This window comes from Aspergillus fijiensis (assembly GCF_003184825.1).
Source record: "Aspergillus fijiensis CBS 313.89 unplaced genomic scaffold BO72scaffold_7, whole genome shotgun sequence".
In the NCBI taxonomy this organism is placed as follows: domain Eukaryota; kingdom Fungi; phylum Ascomycota; class Eurotiomycetes; order Eurotiales; family Aspergillaceae; genus Aspergillus; species Aspergillus fijiensis.
This window is the reverse complement of record NW_024468983.1, coordinates 130301-148784: the sequence shown is the minus strand read 5'-3', so window position 1 is coordinate 148784 and position 18484 is coordinate 130301. Positions and strand designations below refer to the sequence as shown.

At 56.6% G+C, this 18484-nt stretch overlaps 9 protein-coding genes across 9 annotated transcripts; 6 read left to right on the top strand and 3 right to left on the bottom strand.

Annotated features, from left to right (window-relative positions):
• Positions 1-465: 465 nt before the first annotated feature.
• On the top strand, positions 466-2189 carry BO72DRAFT_524778 (uncharacterized protein; the record flags this gene model as incomplete). The annotated part of the gene is made up of 2 exons (XM_040949904.1): positions 466-836; positions 890-2189. The coding sequence occupies 2 exons, from the start codon at positions 466-468 to the stop codon at positions 2022-2024; spliced, it is 1506 nt and encodes a 501-aa protein (XP_040804826.1). The 3' UTR covers positions 2025-2189.
• Positions 2190-2624: 435 nt separating this feature from the next.
• BO72DRAFT_474922 (beta-glucosidase) lies at positions 2625-5416 on the bottom strand (the record flags this gene model as incomplete). Its single annotated transcript, XM_040947301.1, has 8 exons — positions 2625-3164; positions 3214-3342; positions 3417-4701; positions 4756-4880; positions 4969-4994; positions 5045-5106; positions 5163-5268; positions 5344-5416. 8 exons carry the CDS (start codon positions 5414-5416, stop codon positions 2625-2627), a joined length of 2346 nt encoding a protein of 781 aa, XP_040804825.1.
• A 240-nt stretch (positions 5417-5656) lies between these two features.
• Positions 5657-7334, top strand: BO72DRAFT_261541 (Zn(II)2Cys6 transcription factor). The gene is made up of 3 exons (XM_040940126.1): positions 5657-5717; positions 5777-7174; positions 7240-7334. The coding sequence occupies exons 2-3, from the start codon at positions 5967-5969 to the stop codon at positions 7244-7246; spliced, it is 1215 nt and encodes a 404-aa protein (XP_040804824.1). The 5' UTR covers positions 5657-5717; positions 5777-5966; the 3' UTR covers positions 7247-7334.
• Positions 7335-7710: 376 nt separating this feature from the next.
• On the top strand, positions 7711-9687 carry BO72DRAFT_421824 (uncharacterized protein; the record flags this gene model as incomplete). The annotated part of the gene is made up of 2 exons (XM_040942783.1): positions 7711-8034; positions 8149-9687. 2 exons carry the CDS (start codon positions 7711-7713, stop codon positions 9256-9258), a joined length of 1434 nt encoding a protein of 477 aa, XP_040804823.1. The 3' UTR covers positions 9259-9687.
• Positions 9688-10720: 1033 nt separating this feature from the next.
• Positions 10721-12317, top strand: BO72DRAFT_465747 (FAD binding oxidoreductase; the record flags this gene model as incomplete). Its single annotated transcript, XM_040946734.1, has 3 exons — positions 10721-10858; positions 10915-12133; positions 12184-12317. 3 exons carry the CDS (start codon positions 10721-10723, stop codon positions 12315-12317), a joined length of 1491 nt encoding a protein of 496 aa, XP_040804822.1.
• Positions 12318-12814: 497 nt separating this feature from the next.
• On the top strand, positions 12815-14003 carry BO72DRAFT_483455 (FAD-binding oxidoreductase). Its single transcript, XM_040947804.1, has 3 exons — positions 12815-13143; positions 13190-13727; positions 13796-14003. The coding sequence occupies exons 1-3, from the start codon at positions 13009-13011 to the stop codon at positions 13921-13923; spliced, it is 801 nt and encodes a 266-aa protein (XP_040804821.1). The 5' UTR covers positions 12815-13008; the 3' UTR covers positions 13924-14003.
• A 30-nt stretch (positions 14004-14033) lies between these two features.
• BO72DRAFT_444832 (RING finger protein) lies at positions 14034-14978 on the bottom strand. Its single transcript, XM_040943910.1, has 3 exons — positions 14543-14978; positions 14284-14490; positions 14034-14215 (listed from the first exon to the last, which is right to left on the bottom strand). The coding sequence occupies exons 1-3, from the start codon at positions 14713-14715 to the stop codon at positions 14050-14052; spliced, it is 546 nt and encodes a 181-aa protein (XP_040804820.1). The 5' UTR covers positions 14716-14978; the 3' UTR covers positions 14034-14049.
• Positions 14979-15504: 526 nt separating this feature from the next.
• BO72DRAFT_342907 (uncharacterized protein) lies at positions 15505-17052 on the top strand (the record flags this gene model as incomplete). Its single annotated transcript, XM_040940635.1, has 2 exons — positions 15505-15983; positions 16062-17052. Coding segments are annotated over 2 exons (1470 nt in total), but the record flags the coding sequence as incomplete, so codon positions are not given.
• A 330-nt stretch (positions 17053-17382) lies between these two features.
• On the bottom strand, positions 17383-18423 carry BO72DRAFT_492795 (alpha/beta hydrolase family protein; the record flags this gene model as incomplete). Its single annotated transcript, XM_040948326.1, has 1 exon — positions 17383-18423. One exon carries the CDS (start codon positions 18421-18423, stop codon positions 17383-17385), a length of 1041 nt encoding a protein of 346 aa, XP_040804818.1.
• Positions 18424-18484: the final 61 nt, after the last annotated feature.

The following is an 18484-nucleotide window of genomic DNA, read 5'->3' as shown; positions in this document are numbered from 1 at the left end:
TGACCACCGTTACAAGTATTTAGTAAAACAACTAATAATATTAAGAATTTTTAATATAGATTTAAGTATATTATAGATCTTACTAATATTTATTATTCTGTAAGATGGTATTATTTATGGTATATTATAAATACATATTTTTATAGGAGTTTCTTGATAATTACTAGTAATTTACTGTATTACAAAGCGACCTGGCAACCTGGCGACGTGCGACCCTGTCTTAAACGCCCTACCTGCCCACTTATAAGTGAATGGACGACTACTTACCATACTGTACTGTAACTTACTGTAGATGTATGTAAAGTACAGTACAGTGTAAGGCAGAAACGGACCGTGCGTTTCGACTACCGATTAATTGGCTCCTAGCGTGACGAGGTTACCGTAGCTTTCCTTGACTTTCTCCTCAAGGTTATTTATTAAACCTTCTTTCCCTTCGTGCTCTTCGACTTTTTGGCAATTGGCAAAATGTTCCAACGGCTTATTACACATGTTTCTATCGGGCGATTCAACTTCGAGCTCTGTGCTGAGCTCCACAACCAGATCTTCGAGATTGCCTGGAAGGGAAGTGGACGAACCTGGGGCCATTTGCCCACGTGGTGGCAGCATTTCCAGCCGACTGATGCCCAAGCCTCGCATTATCACCCATGGATGATCGAATTCCTTCAACGTGTTTACTATCACCCTGATGCCCCTCCGCTTTTCTACTACATTGACCGTCTTGCCTCGCCCGAGGACCTAGTCGACGAGCATGTCAATGGTCTAGCGGAGGCACGCGACTGTTTTCTTTGGTTACATCATTCAACAGGTTGGATGTGTGGAGATGAATATGGGATTTTGTACAATACTACACTTGAACATGTAATGCAGCCACGTCTAACATTTCCGCTAGATTTGATCAGGTCGCATGCAAGGCCACTTTCGTGACCCATTGTGAAGATAATCTCGACCGAGTCAGGACGGGATACGGCTGGAAGCCGCTGGAAGATATCTACTGCGCATATCTGGCGATGATTGCGTCCCGAAAGGTTGAAGTCCGGCAGTGGCCCAGCGGCCGATGGGAGTGGGATACTGACACCGATAAACTCGCCAAATCTCCTCTTCAAAGGTTTGGTCCGTGGCGGTTCCATACTTATACTCCCACAGATGTTCAGCTGGCTGTCTTCGCCCTGCGAGATCTGCTGGATGCGATCGAGGCTCGCTTGCCGCCAACTGCAACCATACCCAACATCAATACTCGCAGTTCGATGATACTTCCCTGGTCAGACCCCGGCATTCGCGACGAGGCCCGGATCATCCGAAACAGCTTCGCAGGGGCTTTCTGCGACGCCACCGCGACCATCTGTACGACCACCACCCGACGATGCTTCCAGTACCTGGCCCCGGGGATCCGCCTCCCCACGATAGCAGAGTTCCGCGCACAGCCGTTCCGAGATTATGAGTATGCGGACTCGTCCTCGCAGGAGCTGTTTCATTTAAGGCCGATCCGACCCACCTTGTTGCTGGTCGCGGATCACGAAGGATCACTATCACTATCATCTTTACCATCACCCCTGACCCCACCAATGGTCATTCCCGACCCCGACATCACCATCAATTCCATCTTGTTCTCACGGCGGCAAGTCGATCTCCCGGTCCCCGCGAGACCCGCGGGGCTATATTTGAGCGGTGATGACAACGACAACCGCGCTTGGGAGTCTGGATGCCATCTACTTCTACCATTCAGCATTGGGGAGCAGGGCTGGGTGCGGCGCAGCGACGGGACGATCATGGGCACGGACTACGCGGACGATATAGTTCCGAGACCCGGGGCCACGAATTCGGAACTGTATCAGTGCGTGGAGAATGGGTGCGTCCCCTATCGCCATGTCCCAATTCACCAGGTGCTGCAAAATTGGGCAGAACGAGTGCGGGAGGGGGACTGGGCGGTAGATGAGAACGGGGTGTCGGGGGGGATTGGAAAGTGGAGGGAGGCGGATACGGAGGAGATGTGGGAGAAATACTGCGTGCCATTGAAAATTTATTAGAATAGATGCGTCAGTCAGTACACGCATCGTGTATACAAGCAGACTTCAGATCCTACTAAACTCGTTCCATCGATTTACGGATCTAGTTGTGACAGAGATGAGAGGCTTTGACAAATTACGGTGGACATTTACTTGCTTGCTGCAATACTGATGGAGCGTGAAGATGGTGGATTCCAGGCTATTGGCTATTTGGAAGGAAGTTACCGTAGTATCGTAGTATCTACACGCGCGGATGAGGGGGTGAGGTGCCCGACCAATCGGAGGCAGGGGAATAGGGGAATCCGTCAAATATAACTTGAAACCGGCTGCAGTGAAATTTAGGTTCTTCTCAGATAGTTACAGTACGAATCAGAGATTCTTCACGCTCTCATCACAATCAGACGAACCACAATATACATACTCAGAATGGGATTGGCCTCTCTTTACTACTAGTATCTCTAAAGTAGTAGTTACTGAACTCCATTCCACAGCCATTGGCTGGATCTATAGCTTAACAGTCTTTTTGCCCGAGTGGAGTGAAGCTCTGACAGAGGCCCTGGCAAGATGGCACCTTGTCCATATGCGCAGCTCACGTGACTCATAGTCAACCCCAAAGCAGTATCAGACAAATGACCAACCCTTAAGAGGCTCGAAAATCTTTGTGACCGAAATCATGCGACTGCTCAGACCAACTTTGGCCTCGAAAGTCCCAGCCGGGATCTCCCAGTCCTGCGTCGCGACATTCCAAAAACTCACATCTTTGCGAGTAAGCTCAAATGCCACGGTTTGACTTCCTCCCGCCTTGAGATGGATCTTCTCGAACCCTCGAAGCACCTTCACGGGGGTTCCAGCTGGGGTTGTGTCCTGCGGGAAAGCCAGGTATAGCTGAGGCACCGTCGCGCCCGCCAAACTGCCTGTGTTGGTCAGCTTGACTTTCACAGTGACGAGAACCTCATAGAGCTCGGGATTCCCGCCCGGCTGAATTGGCTTGCTCGGATCAGGGCGAGGGGAAACATCCCCCTTTCCGCTGGCGGTCTCGAGAGAAAGCCCCCCGATGGAGAAGTTGGTGTACGAGAGACCGTATCCGAACTCGTATCTGGGCATGATGCCTGCGTGATCGAAATGACGATAGTCGAAGAATTGCCCCTCCGTGAAGTTCACCTGGCGTCCATTCGGGTCGGTGATGTCCATCCATGGCGGTGAAGTTCACGATCGCGGTGTTGTAGTCGCTGGCGTTGTAGGCGACCGTGAATGGGAGCTTGCCGCTGGGGTTGACTTGACCTGTAATGACATCCAGGATCGCATTGCCGGACTCTTGGCCGGGCATGTAGGCCATCATCTATTGTAGCAAGAAGTCCTTTGGTCAGTAACTCACTATCCTTGGTTGTTATGTGGACGAAGGATGCAGCTCACAATAGCCGTGACGTTGGGATGATCCGCCCAGTCAAGAAGATTCGCATTGCCAGAATGGGTGACCACGATGGTGTTGTTACAGACCGAGGCGACAGCGTTCACCACCGCACTGCCATTGTTGTTGAGGTCGAAGTCGCTGTGATCCGGGCCTTCGGAGACGTAGTAGCGGAGGAAGACGAAGCATACTTCGGGGATGGGATAGATCGCCGCCCCGAAGCCCACACTGTTGGGCTTGAGCAACCCAGGAATAAGCTCATTGTCGGTTATATACTGGACCAAAGAGTCAGATCTCCCTTCGGCCCAGGTCTTGATTGCTTCCAAGGGGGAAACGAGGTAGGTGAGTCGTCCGGAACCGCTTCCACCCCCAGTAGCAAAGGTACCGATAAGTTCGGAGTCTGGGGAGGAGGCCAAGCCGGCTGACTTGTCCGCTGCATCGTTACCGAACACCGCGATGAAGCGGGGAATCTCCGTGATTGGCAGAGCACCGTTTTGGTTCTTGAGCAAGGTTACGGACTCAGCAGCAAGCTTGCGAATGAAGGTTCCGTGGTCCCCGCGCACGTCCCGATGCGCTTCGCCACCCACTGGCCAGCTATAGTTGGCCATGCTGGCAGAGAAGTCCCCGAGTTCCCTTGAGCTGGGGTCGATGAGCGGCCAGTCGGCACGATCCTGGTTGAGATAGAAGTACGGGGTCATCACGCGGAGCACGATGTCGTCCACGCGCGACGTCGATAGGGTTCCATTGTTCACAGCCTGGATGAGATTGCCACCGAAGAGGGAGTTGTCCCAAGACGTCCCCCCGAAGCCGACAGCGCCACCCGGCATGTCCATATCGAGTCCATTTTCAATGGCGTGAGCTCCGGACATCGTACCACCCCAGTCGCTCATCACATAACCTTGGAAGCCAAGCTCCTCTTTCAAAATGGCGTTGAGGGTCTGGTTATTCTCGCACGAGTAAGAGCCATTGACCCTCGAATATGCGCACATGACGGACGAGACACCAGCCCGGACTGCACTTGCGAAAGGCCACGAGTAGATCTCATGCATGGTGCGATCGTCGATGTTCGACGAGTAGCCCTGAATCGTCACCCCGTCCGTGTTTGGGGTAGGGTTCGCCCCCGTGGCCTGTTCATACCCGATGTAATGCTTCACGCAAGACTGCATCCCGGTAGACTGGGTCCCCACGATGTTTTGGTATCCGAGCTCACCACTGAGATACGGATCAGGCCCGAATCCTTCCCAGTTGCGACCGCCTAGGGGGTCTTTTCCGAGAGGTCCTACGACCGGCCTATCTTCGATGTTAGTTGCTTGCAGCTCGACCTTACATCTTGAAACACATTACCCAAGCATCACATTGGCCCCCTTGGCTTTAAACTCTTCGCCAAGAAGGACGCCACGTTGGTGGGCCAGCTCTTTATCCCAGCTCGCCCCAACCGAGACTCCCGCTGGGTACACACTGGCAAAGTCCTAGGGGAAAGAATTAGCATCGTTGGAGATAGCTGACAGCAGGAATGGAGGAATTGAAGGTTAAAGGAACGGATGTAGAGCCACTTACAGCTGGTCGAATTGCCAAAGGGCCATCTGCTAGCCAGTTAGTCAATAAAACCTCGAGGGTGGGATGGAAGACCTGCCTTGGATGCATAAGCCACGGAAGCCCAAACGTTCGATCGGGGCGATGGAGCCTGTACATGGTCTGACCCATCAGCTCTTGTGTTCACTTCCTTGCGAAGGAACAAGTCTCCATCCTACCCTGCAACCCCTGTCGCGATGTAGGCTTTCTCCTCGAGGGTGAGCTGCGCCAGGAAGTCTTCAGCCTTGGTGACAGCTTCTGACCAATCTCGTGATGCGTTACTGGCTGTTCCGAGGCACGTCAGTCAGCATTACCAGACAATGCTTAGTGACTCTGCTTAAGGAAACATACCAGCTTTACCTCCAGTAATCGCCCTGCACTCACCCCAGCTAATCAGGCTTGAGAGCAACAGAAGAAGCTTCCGAGACACCATGGCTGTGATTCTGCGTCGGACTGGCTCCAACTGATCTTGAATGACAGTACAAGTGCTGAGAGGCAAAAGCTCGATATTTATACACCAACAGGCAGGGCACGCTGAGAGGAGTGGCCGAATCGTCCGATCAGCTTCATACTGCTCCCCACACTGTACCCTAGTCGCGGTTAACGCCAAGACCATGCATGCGAAAGGAACGGACTGATGATTTGCCAGTATCAGGATCTTGTTGTGATATACTGCTTGCTAAGAGCCCGAGGGAAGGGCTTGGCAATTCGTATTGCCAGAATTCCCAAATCCAGTTAGCCATCTCCCCATCTGCCGGTTGACTATACCGAGAGTACTAACTACAATGGGTAGGAAAACAAAGCGCTGGAGGCTGGAGCCCTAATACCAAGCGTAATGCGGGGACTTGCGGGGACTTGCGGGGTACGTTTAGCGAGATTGCAGGCAACACTGCCAACTCCAGAATTTCGGCCTCGGATTTGTGTGTAGGAGTAGGATCGATATGTGCCAATTTCCATGATATCCTGGTCTAGTGCCAGACTCGATGTTCCCTGCCACCACGCAGCATCGGTTTCGCCTGGATGGCACGCCGATTCTATCCAAGCGCGAGAAACTAATCCGGAGAATTGAGACGGGGGGGCAGAGGAAATCGCACTTCAAGTCCCGCAATGGATGCAACGCCTGTAAGGGGAAACGGGTGAAATGTGATGAGACCAGACCGAGCTGCCGCAAATGCATCGCACGGGGCGTGGCGTGCCTATACCCAAACTTAGCCAGCTCACCTCGCAGTATCCACGGCGATGCCCTAACGCTGGCGGGGGTCAACCAAGTCGCCAGTGCTCTCCTCCCCGCGGAGTATCTTCTTCACCATTTCTGGACTCATACCAGTGGACGTTTGATCGGAGCACAGCGACAACGCATCTACCGGACGCACATGCTTCCCTTGTCGCTTTCTCAACCTTCGCTCCTTCACGCGATTCTGGCAGTGTCGGCGCGAGACCTCCTTCATCTTCAACCGGACAGGCACCGGTTGCTGCCCGTCTTCTATCATCATTACCAACAGTTCGCCACCCTCTACAACCGGGATCTGATGCAGCCCCGGTCGGTCCTGACCGCCAACCTGATGCACTCCAACGCCTTCCTGATGAATGTCCTGGTCGTCGCGGATCCGGCCTCAACGCAATCAACCTCATGGGTCACGCGAACCGGGCAAGAGGACATCGACCAAGCCTTCTCCTGGATCAAGGTGCAGGCGATCCACCAATCGATCCTCCACCCATACAACTCCTACCTCCCGCAGACCTTCTGGTACACGGAATTCGCAAAGGACCGCCACACTGTGCAGGCCCCACAGGCATCCCAATTCCAACAGGAACCGCACCTCACCGCCCACCTGGCCGAGCTATGCAACATTCAACCCGCCGACACCACCGACACCAACGTGTATCTCTCCGCCTACAACATCCTGTGTACTATCGGTGAAACACCCGCCGTGGGCAAGCATCTTGCCCCACAGCTGTTTGGCGTCTATATCCGGTTCTTCGTCGAGATGGAGTCACCCTTCGTGCAGCTCCTCCATCGGAAGGATGAAGTGGCTCTGCTGCTCCTCGCCGTCTGGCTGACTCAAATGCGGAGATTGGATCTCTGGTGGATGCGCGACCGGGCGCGGAACGAATACCGCTCGATTTGCGGGATGCTGTTGCGCAGTGAGGATTGGCGCATTCGCGCGCTGGCGGGGTGTCTGGCAGAACAATTTAAGGTTGTGATTACTTGAATGACTTGATAATTGCGAAGCTTGGTGAGATACGAGTACCTACTCCGTAATAGAATCTGTAATAGCCATCCTGGGTTACATCGGGTATCGGCCCGGGCCCGACAAGATGGACCCCTTGCGCACTCACGGGACTACTGCGATGGCCCTGAAAATAGGGATTTGAGGGCCAATCCGTGGTGAGGCCACACGTTTTGAGCAAAGCCCGGATAGGAACGGGCGGACTAACCCTGAGAAGTTAGAGATCGGTCTTCTGAGTCGAGCTTAACGAGGCCTCGGCCACAGTAGACACACACCAGTCTTCGAACACCGCGCTGCCAAGATCACGCTAGCTGGTGGGTCGTATAACGCCGTTGTTACAGCTCTGTAAACCATGGTCTGACTCAAAACTGGTCGTTGCATCTTTCACGCTTCGCCGTGGACGATGGAATTGAGTTTTGAGTCACCGGTTCCAATGCATAGATCACAGAAACCAGCAAGTGCCCTTCAGTCCAAATCATGTTAACCTTGTCCAGCCATGTCTCGCAATCACGGAGAGGAAGTTCCTCTAGGACCATTCGACTATGAATTGTGCGCAGAACTCCATAATCGCATTTTCCTGATCGCCTGGGCTGGAGCAGGAAAAACCCTGGAGAACAGCTCCATTCCAACCTGGTGGGGGCATTTTCAACCCTCCGAAGAACTCGCCGCGCGTTACCATCCCCATTTGGTCCGGTTTTTCCAGCGCGTGTACTACCACCCCGAGGCTCCGGAGTTCTGCTATTATCTCGAAAACCTGAACACTCCTCATTCCTTGATTGATGAACACTTCAACGACATATTCGACGGCAGGGATTGCTATGTCGACCTACATCGCGCCACGAGCTGGTACGACCCCAATGGCGATGAATGGGGGATCATGTAGGTTGCCGCAACTCACCACCTCCGTCTTCATCAAGATCGTGCCCTAAGCAAGGTGCATAGATTCGACCAAATCACCTGCAAAGCTGTCTTCGCCGAGAGCCGCGAAGCTACCCACCCGATCCTCAACTATGGTCACGGCTTCCGGCCGCTCGAAGACATCTATGCGGACTACCTCCAGATGATCACGGAGAACAAGATCGAGGCGCGGGTGGATGGGCAGTGGCCTACTGGGGATATCGGGACTGACACGCTATGTGACTCTACCTTTGATACGATCGGCCCGTGGCGGATCCATACGTATACCGCCGCCGATGTCGACAAGGCCGTGCAAGCCTTCCAGGACCTGGTCCATGAGATCGAGATCCGATTACCCAGCAGCAGCAGCAGCAGCAGCAGGGATTCCGCACAGCTAACCCTCCCCTGGTCCGACCCCGCCGTGCGCTCAGAAGCCCATCTCGTCCCCAACAGCTTCATCAACCGCTTCTGCACCGTAACGAGTGCGGCCATCCCCCGCCCGGTTCGCTTCCGCTACTTCGCCCCGGGAATCCGCCTCCCGACCGAGGCCGAATTCCGCGCCCAACCGCTGCGAAATCTCGAATATCAATCTGCCATGCGCCGTGCACTCCCCGTAGCACGGCCGCTCAAGCCCACTCTCCTCTTCCTCGCCGATGACCCCGCCGCCAACGCGCCGGGGCAGACGGTCACGACCGTCCCCAACCCCGATCTCTGCCTCAACTCCCTCCTCGCTGACTTCGGCGACGACAAGCACCGACGAACCGCGGCCCCGCGCCCCGCCGGCCTGTATCTCACGGCCGACGATCGCAGGGTCAAAAGCTGCGAGAACGGCTGCCGCCTGCTGCTGCCGTTTGGGATCGGGCGCCACGGCTGGGCCCGCCTCAGCGACGGCACGTGCATGGGCGGCAATCCGTGGTTGGATGAGGACCCGGCGGATGCCAATTATGATCTGTATCAGTGCGAGTTCAACGGGTTCATCCCCTTGCGTGACACCCCGCTGCACCAGGTGCTGCAGAGCTGGGCGCAGCGGGTGCGGGCGGGGGATTGGACTGTGGGGGAGGATGGGGTGGCCGACGGGGTGGAGCGGTGGCGGGAGGCCGACACGGAGGCTGGCTGGCGGAAGTGTTGGGTCCCGGTGCGGTGGTGATATGGCTGGTACTGTGGTTGTAGAGGAGGATATGTAATGTTTATCTGTGATCATCGTGGGATGTCCTGGATGAGTAGGGCATGTCGCACGGGTAACGTTCTCATCGCAGATCACTTCCTCGTCTTCATCTCAACTCTCTGTCTTGGCTTCTGGGAAGATTATGCTAATGTTGTAGCTGAGATAGATCCTTGACGAGGACCATACTCGGTAAAGGTATATCGGTCTGCTGAGGGAGCCTCCCTGGGTTGGGGACTCGCTAGGAACGACAGTAGTGCAGTTGTGCGTTCGTGACATCCACCATGGGGAAGTCACGGGTGAAAGTTGTGGCGAGCAATAGCACGGACAGTTCGGTTCATCCCTGATTTATACGCCACATAAATTAGCTCGTAGACAGGTTAGCTATGGGAATTGGGGATGTTTGAAAACCTTTCAATCAAAGAGATAATGTTGGTTCCTCCGGCTTACTTTGTACTACACACAAGCCTTGTGTTGATACATCGCTCAGATGAGGTGATACAGAGCTGCCTACTTGCTTACTGATTGCGTCAGCATCGTCTCCAGACCCTTTCTGTATGTTTGTACTTTGCTTCCTGACAGAAGTTCGCTAGACTCAATTGCCAAATTGACAATTAGTTGTTGACAGTTGTCGATTCTCTCTTGCTGGGGATGGCGTGGGTGGTCCGTGCACGGTCGCCCGGTCGCATCACCCACGGCTTGCCCTCTGTTGACCGCAGCTCAATTCACAGTTTGTTTACAAGTAGCATGGATGATCCACAGAGGATTTTCCCGGGATCTACTGAGTATATTGCAAGTCCTTGTCTTGAAGAAGATGAATTCACGCTAATTCTAAAGTGGATATTTGAGTGGGATTTCTAGCTTACTTTTATTATTTCTTTCCTATTTTCACAGGATCATCATGATGAAGTCAACCACGGCGCGGATCGCACATCAAAAGTGGAGACAGCCTTTCCACACTGGACAAGGAAGAAACCGCCTGCAGAAACCCCCCTCCAAGAAAAGACTACATCATGTCGGGAGAGTCAGGGAAAAGTCCGAGCCAGAAGTCACCAAGAGTGTTGTGCACTTCCCACCAGTCGACAACGGGAAAACCCGGTGGACCCGTTCTCAGCCCCAATTTGCCACCCCCACAGGCCACAACAGCTCCAGCTCTTTGTCCGATCAGACCACCTTCTCGTAACCCTTATAAGGTAAGAAAGTACCGTGACCACCGGCAACAAATCGCCAAAGTAGCATGATTTCGGCCGAGCGACGGTAAACACTGGCCGGATTCCCCAAAGCCGTGAAATCTGGGCGCTGACCTCATTCGCGTCCCATTCCACGGTCCGGTGGCTGTTCCTCTGCTCACCCTATAATATACCCGATATCCAACATTATTGACTATGTAAACCCTTCCCAATCCATGTCACCACACACACCACACATACCACACACACCCCCCATAATGCCGTTTTTACCACTCTCGCAAGTCCGTCGTCTACGGGACGAGCTCCAGGGCACCAACGCGGAAATTTCCACGTGGGGATGCGAGGGCTACGGCGATAACATCAAGCAGTGGAGCGATTCATGCGATGAAGATGTCGTGAGTTTCTGCCCCTCCCCAACGAGACAGGACATGACCAGGACTGATGAGACCAGGGCGCAGTGGTCCGAGTGACCTGCGCCGACGAGGCGGCGATCGTGGTGCGATTCGTGACCCGCCACCAGATCCCGCTGGCCGTGCGGGGCGGGGGCTACTCGACGAGCGGCAGCTCGACGGCGCGCGGGGGCATCGTCCTGGACCTGGCCAAGCTGCGGCGCGTGCGCATCGACCCGGACGCGCGCGTGGTGGCCGCCGAGGGCGGGGCGCTGTGGGCGGACATCGACGTGGCGGCGGCGCAGCACGGGCTGGCGGTGGTGGGCAGCACGCTGAGCCACATCGGCGCGGCGGGGGCGACCCTCGGCGGCGGCTACGGCTGGCTGACCGGCCAGTACGGGCTGGCCATTGACAACCTGCTGTGGGCGAAGGTGGTCCTCGCCGATGGGAGCATCGTCATCGCCTCCGAGACGTCCCACCCCGACCTCTTCTGGGCGGTCCGCGGCGCCGGCCAGGAGTTCGGCGTCGCCGTCGAGCTCGGGTTCCGCGCGCATCCCCAGCGCAATGCCGTCTTCGCGGGCACGCTGCTCTTCGCGCCGGAGAAACTCGCGATCATTGTCGATTTCGCCAATCGGTTTGAGCGGCAGACGGACGGCAAGCAGGGTCTGTGGTTCGGGTTCACGGTTGCGCCGGCGATGACGCAGTGCTGTATTCTGGTCGTGGTGTTCTACAATGGGGACCAGGCACGGGCGGAGCAATTCTTCGCGCCGCTGCTGAAGGCGGATCCGCTCGCCAACACCGCGGGGATGATTCCCTACGACAGTCTGAATGGGATTCTCAACACGACGGACACGCTGCACCGCCGCGGGAGCGACACCGAGGTCAACATCAGCTACCCGCTGGACGTGGCCATGGGCCCGCGGAAGAGCATGCGCGGGAGCAACGTCACCCTCCCGCTGGACCTGGGGTTCGTGCAGTCGGTGTACGAGGAGTTCAACGGGGTGCTCACGGAATGCCCGCAGACCCGAGATAGCAGGCTGCTGTTCGAGCTGCTGCCGAATGCGCAGATCATGCAGGTCCCCGACGAGGCGACGGCGTTCGCGAACCGCGGGCCGTACTACAATGTCAGTTGTCTGTTTCGGTGGTACGATGCCGATCTGGATGCGCAGATCCGGCTGGCGCAGGCCAGTCTGTTGGGCCGCATTGCGACGTCGGCGGGGATCAAGCGGCCGGGGTATCAGGGCCCGAGACGTGGCACGGGCATCTATGCCAACTATGCTGGTAGGACGGCCTCGTCGTGGATGGGAGGAAAGACAGCTAACAGAGGACAGGCCACGATGTGGGCAGCGAGGAAATATTCGGAGACAACTTCCCCCGCCTGCAGGAGCTCAAGAAGAAGTACGACCCGCACAATACGTTCAACAAGTGGCACCGCATTAGGGTTCCGGAGAACGGTGGACAATAGGCTGCAATCTCATGCAAAAGCCTGCCCAGTGCTACAGAATGCGGCACTGAGTGTCCAGGGTCACTCGGCAAGATACTATCCGTATGTGACATGGACTTGGACATCCGCTTAAAACTCAGCAACGGTCCATTGGTCGGACATGTATTCTATACCCGTTATGATCTGCACACGGTGCAAGATCACCTATTCCGGTTGAATTAATATAAGCCTAATGGTTGAATTGATGATGCATGATTAGTAGATTGGACATTCCTCTCAGATGGAGTCAACCGATAGCGTAGACCAAACAGCCCCGATACCCCAACCCTGCAAAGCCGGAGAAGATCAGCCAGAATACACGAGAATCCCTTCGTATCCCACTTGCCAAGCGGTATCCTCCAAAGCTCGGAGCCGACGACCGGGGAAAATGCGGAGTCTCGTCGATGGGTGTCGACGGGTCTGGAACGACCGCGGTAAACCTTGCGGTTCTCGTAATGCCCTGTGGTTCATTGTTCGGTCGCGAGTGTATAAGGTTCGGTCAGAGCGTCTGGTTTGACGGGAACCTCGCCACCGCCGAACCAAATTCCGTCCGAGGAAGCTGTTGCTCTGCTCGGTGGATTCCTCCGAGCTCCTGACAGCTTGCTTTTGAGCTCTGTAGCAGCATTGCCGCAGCGATCGAAACGCAAGCTTAGCGTACTTTGACCTATGCAAGATGACCCGTCTTTCGTGCCGACGCGCGATCGAGCTGAAAGCGACGCTGCAGGACACCCGGGCGGAGGTGCACACCCCAGGTGATGGGGACTACGCGGAGCGCGTTCGCGGTCTCGAGCTGGGTGAGGCCGAGTCGGTATGTCTGTATGCATTTAAGCTGGTGTCATGATTGACAGAGGCAGGGCGCCATCGTGCAAGTCACGACCACCGACGAGGTTTCGCGCGTTCTCAGCTACGCGAGTAAACACCACATCCCGATTGTCGTCCACGGTGGCGCCTTTGCAACGAGTAGTTCATCGGGGGAGGAGGGGGGGATCGTCATCAGCCTGGCGCGCATGTCCAAAGTGGTGGTTGATCCGGCATCACGCACACTGGCCGCTCAAGGAGGCGCGAGATGGGAGGATCTCGTCGGCGTTGCGGGCGCATCGGGCCTCACGGTCGTTCCGGTCACCGGGGATGATACTCCAGCCGACGCAGGGACTGGAGCAGGAAGTGGCTGGTTGACGGGGTGCCCTGGCCCGATTACCGACAATTTAGTGAGTGTCAAGATAGTCCTGGCGGATGGGAGCATTGTCACAACGTCGAGCACGGAGAAGCCCGATCTCTTTTGGGCGCTGCACCATGCCGGAGGGGTGTTCGGTCTTGCCACTGAGTTGGTCTTTAGGGTGTATCCTCAGGGGAGGCAGGAAGGGCCTACGAAAAGCAGTGAGGCAGATGGTGGTATGTTCCGCCGCTTGAGAGTCCCCTATCACAGGGGGGCAAATACTGTACGATACTAATCTGTTCAGGGCCGAAAGACGGTGGAGAATACTCTGGCGAGGACGATCTACCACGCTTACAGAAACTGAAGAGGCAATATGACCCTTATGGGCTGTTTGGCAGCCTGGACGGTGCCTCCTTCGACACGCGAAAATAGCTTCTTGGTCGCGTTCGGTGGTGTCTGGCGTGGCTATGCTAAAATCCAACCATATGTACGTACGAGTCAATATATCACCCTTTGACCCCATTATTTGTAATTCTTCTGGTTTATACATCCACCTATTTACACAATTTCTTTCCTCCCGGGCCTCGCCATGATATCCAGACACAGCGGGCATGTGTTCCTGCCACTCATAACCCAGCCATCCAGACAGCGATCGTGGAAGACATGTCTGCATGGGAGCAGGTAGATCAGTTGCATCTTGGTGACGACTTCCAGGCAGATGGGGCTACACACGACGTCAGTGGCTTGCTATTTCAGACGCGACAATGCTCGACATCCGCGACCCGCACTCACCAGATAGCAGGGCTGTTATAGCCCATCAGTCTGCTCCGCTCCGTCTGGATGGAAGCCCACCAGTCTCCGTAGAGATCCTTCACCACGCTCTGCTGGAAGTAGAGCAGTCGCCGTTCCTCCGAGTTGCGACTCGTGTACGGGAGGATGGGCTCGAAAGCAGTGTTTGGGGGTGTAAAGTCTGCCTCGTAGCGGCGTTTGACGATGACCCTGGTCGCGATCAGCATTCAAGTGAAGACTCAGCTAACGAGCCACGACTTACAGCATGAACACTGTTATCGACAGGACGATGATGTAGAGAACACAAAGATAGAGTGGAAGTTCGTCCTGCTTAGGCGGGAGGGTTCCATACTCGGCGTGGACCCAGGCTGGAGCCCTCAAAGGCGGCGGGCGAGGGCTGCTGGTGGCTGGTCGTTGTACGAAGGGCGGTGACATGGTTCGTGAACAGACATTCGACGACCTTTTGCACGAGAAGGTATTCGTGCAGCACAGCCGTTCATCTTGATCGTAAAACTGGAGCTCGCAACAGAAGTCAAGTACGATTCATTGTCTGGTTTACGAGCCAACAATGAATAATATAGTGATCTGGGGGCTGGAGAACTTGATATTCGGGAAGCAACCCGACCCCGGGAACTGCTCATCATTCTCATGTGATATACGGGGTGCATGAAGGGGGAGATCAGGGTGATCATGCTGAGGCTTCAGCCTTTTACTGGAAATGGCCTGTAGCCATGGATGCAATACGCGGGGTTTTATGGTTTGGGTTCGCCGCATCCATACATTGGCCCGTCACGCGACCCCCCACTACAAAGCCCTCGCGGCCGTCGATCCCCTCCCCCATTCACCGCTTCTCACACTCCACACTCGGAACCATGTCTTCCTGTGAGACGTGAGACTCGGTCTTTTCACCCTTCTCAACACGATGTCAGTAGAGCTGGATCGGAGACGAGGGGAATGCGAAGGCCCAGGCAGTTCTAGCCGATGTCTGGGCTGTGCCCGCGACGGCCCACGCCTTATTCGGCTGAACCAGGGCACCAGATCTGCCTTCACGAATAGGTGAGCTGACAGGGCTGAGTCACTGAGGAATCACGAGCCCCCCGCAAGAGATGTATAAATCAGGCCCTGCCAATCCCCAACCTCGATTGGCAGGCAGGAGATCATTTCCCAACGCTCACATGTTACGCACACACCATCATGACCACTCGAAATCGTCGACCACATACAGTGTGGTTGATAGGTGGTGGGGTCGAGTCCTTGGTTGCTGCCTCTTGTCTGATAAATGAGGCCAAGATCCCCGGCAATCGAATCCGTATCCTCGACTCAAGGGGTCAGCGACAGCCTAGTGGCACTATCCGAAATACCAAGTCGACACGCAAGCGGTTGATCACGTCTAGTACGAGTCACTGCCAGGAGCTGCCATGCGCATCAGCCCAAGAGCCGCATCGGCCTCAACCCCTCGGCGTACCCGCCTTCCACCATGACGAAACCCCTGCGACATGCACCCGAGACCGCACCGAGGCCTTCATGGCAGAGCCGATCCATTTCCTCGGTCATCTCGGCCGCAAACAGGTCTGGCGCAAGAACCGCAAGGACATCCTCCACTTCCTCCTGCAGGACGAGGAAGCATACGAGGGGCTGAGCATTCAGTTGGTGTTCGATGAGTCCTTCTTCGACACCTACTTCTGGAGGCTATTCTCATCAAGGTAAATCCCGTCTTTCCCTGACGCATCCTGTCTCCGGCTGGGGAACCCGATGCTAAAGGGGGTGATGTCGGGCTCCAGTTTTGGCCTACGCCCATCGCACTCCGCCGTCGAGTTCCATCGCTACATCAGCAAATACCTGGACGAGGTCATCGGCAACAGCATCCAGATCGCTGACCCACTGCAACTCTCCCTACGGAAGACCGTCCTCCAGCCGCTGCGAGCCTACCTTCGCAACCAGGGGGTCGAGTTTCACAACCTCCACGTCACCGATATCCACTTCCACCCGGACCACTATCCTCAAACCGCCAGCGGAATCCAAGCGATTGACCCCTGCGGAAATCCTATGGTCTTGCCTGTACGCGCAGAGGACATCCTTATCGTGACCCTCGGCTCCGCCGCATCAGGCATCGCGACCGGCACCCCCGTCAGCCCTCCGCCCGCCCTCTCCACCAGCACCCAAAGCCTCCTCGACGATCCCAGCTGGGCGCTGTGGGTTGCCCTCGCCAGGAAATCCTCGCAGTGCGGCAACCCGGCCTCTTTCTGCACCCATCTCCCGGAATCGCGCCTGGGGATGTTCGTCATCCACCTGCCGCAAGCCGAGTTCAACGCCCTCCACCACCGCGTCCTGGGCACCCATCCCGCCGTCGATGCCACCATCGCAGAGAGCAACTGGTCATTGAAGCTCGTCTTTCCCCAGCAGGCGCAGCAAGAGCACGATGAATCCCACCGCTCCATTTTAGGCTATGGCTTCACGCCGGACGCACCGGGCCACCACATCCAGAAACCCATGCCCGCATGCAGCGGCGACGAGATCCTCGCCGAGCTCCTCAGCAGCCTCAACATCCCACCCGCCCAGATCATCCCCAAAGCCAGGACGGTGCCTTACGTCCTCCCGCTGGGATTGTCGCCGCTCCTTAAACGCGACCCCGGCGATCGGCCGGATATCACCCCCTCGGATCTGGTGAATCTGGCGCTAGTGGGCCAGTACGTGGAGATTCCCGAGGAGACGGCGCTGATGACCGAGTACAGTGTGCGGTCGGCGCAGCTGGCGGTACAGCGGCTGATGGGGGGTTCGTCGAAGGTGAATGTGTCCGAGGTGCATAAGTCGTTTCTGGCGGCCAGGTATGGGCGGAAGGGCGGGGTGGTGTCTTGTCGGTAGTTCAGCGGCGGGCGTTATGTTGAGCGTGTGCTTTGGGGATGGGCATGATGGTTAATGAAGCTGAATATCAATCCTTGTTCTTTGGATAACCACACATCCACTCCGTCAGGTCCGGTATCTACCCCCTGGTAAACTTGCAGCTCAAATCTAGATTCCAACGAGACGGAGCGAGTACCAGGAATAACACTATCTGCTGTTCAATCGTAACACTCCGGTCCTGCACCACTGGACGCTGCCACCTCACTTCGACTCCACCCTCGCCAACCCCTTAAGCTCGGCCCCAACAACCCTAACCGCCTCCTGCCACGCCTCCTCGTCCCCGCACAGCCTCGCCCGCAGATACGCCCACGTCACCCGCTGCACCACGCCGACCCGCTCGACGCTCTCATCCGTCGTCTCCCTAGCATCATACCCCGCGATGCCGCCCAGCCCATGCGTGGCCGCCGCCACCGTCAACAGACTCTTCGGCGCGGGGCCGTGCACGTACGCATCGGCATGCCACTCGGGCCCGCGCACCGTCAGATGCGGCGACGCGTCGGCGTCGCCGACCGCCACCAGCGCCGGGGTGCGCATCTCCGCGAAGCTCGAGTCGCGCAGGAAGGCGTACCGCTCGGCCGCCGCGGGGCTGAGCGCCTCCCCGCCGTTCCCGATCGGCGTCAGCAGGACCCCCGCTTGGATGCGCGGGTCGAACAGATCGACCACGCGGCCGTCGGCCGGGTCCGTCAGCCGCATCCCCAGGAGCATGGCGGCCGTGTGCGACCCCATCGAGTGGCCGGCCACCGCGATGCGGGTGTGGTCCACTCGGCCTTTGAGCATCGGGGCGAGCTCCTCGATGAGCGCCAGGTGGTCAAGGATCAGTTTCATGTCGTCCACGCGCGAGCGCCAGAACAGTGGGGCGCCCGCGACTGAGGGGTCGAGGCTGAGGGACTTGGAGCTGAGGTGGGTCGGTTGAACGACGATGAAGCCCCGCGCGGCCCAGAAGTCGGCGAGTGGGCCGTAGCCGTGAAGCGAGGAGAGGTGGTTTGAGAAGCCGTGGCCGTGCGAGAGGAGGATGAGGGGGAGGGGCCCCGGGCTGTTGGCGGTGGTGCTCGGGGCGGTGATGCGCATGTGGAGGTCGATGATGCGGTTGGGAGCCGGCAGGATCACCGGGCTGATGGAGATGGTTTGCTCGGGGGCGGCGGCGGGGATCTTTGCGGCTTGGCCGATGAGGGCATGGTCTTGCGGACGCCGGGCGCTGGAGGAGCTGGAGGTGGTGATGGTGGAGTGGTCTTGAACGGTCATTTTGGGGTTTGGTCTCTTTCCTGTCTGGAGTCTGTGTGTGAGTGTGTTCTTTGGTAAACGC

Excerpts from the sequence above, each read along its gene's own strand:
- BO72DRAFT_444832 (XM_040943910.1), bottom strand. The coding sequence starts at position 14,715 with ATGTCACCGCCCTTCGTACAACGACCAGCCACCAGCAGCCCTCGCCCG. Across the intron at positions 14,491-14,542 it reads TCGATAACAGTGTTCATGCT|GGTCATCGTCAAACGCCGCT; the intron begins GTAAGTCGTGGC and ends GATCGCGACCAG. Across the intron at positions 14,216-14,283 it reads TATAACAGCCCTGCTATCTG|CCCCATCTGCCTGGAAGTCG; the intron begins GTGAGTGCGGGT and ends CGTCGTGTGTAG.
- BO72DRAFT_483455 (XM_040947804.1), top strand. The coding sequence starts at position 13,009 with ATGACCCGTCTTTCGTGCCGACGCGCGATCGAGCTGAAAGCGACGCTG. Across the intron at positions 13,144-13,189 it reads AGCTGGGTGAGGCCGAGTCG|GGCGCCATCGTGCAAGTCAC; the intron begins GTATGTCTGTAT and ends TGACAGAGGCAG. Across the intron at positions 13,728-13,795 it reads AAGCAGTGAGGCAGATGGTG|GGCCGAAAGACGGTGGAGAA; the intron begins GTATGTTCCGCC and ends TAATCTGTTCAG.
- BO72DRAFT_261541 (XM_040940126.1), top strand. The coding sequence starts at position 5,967 with ATGTTCCCTGCCACCACGCAGCATCGGTTTCGCCTGGATGGCACGCCG.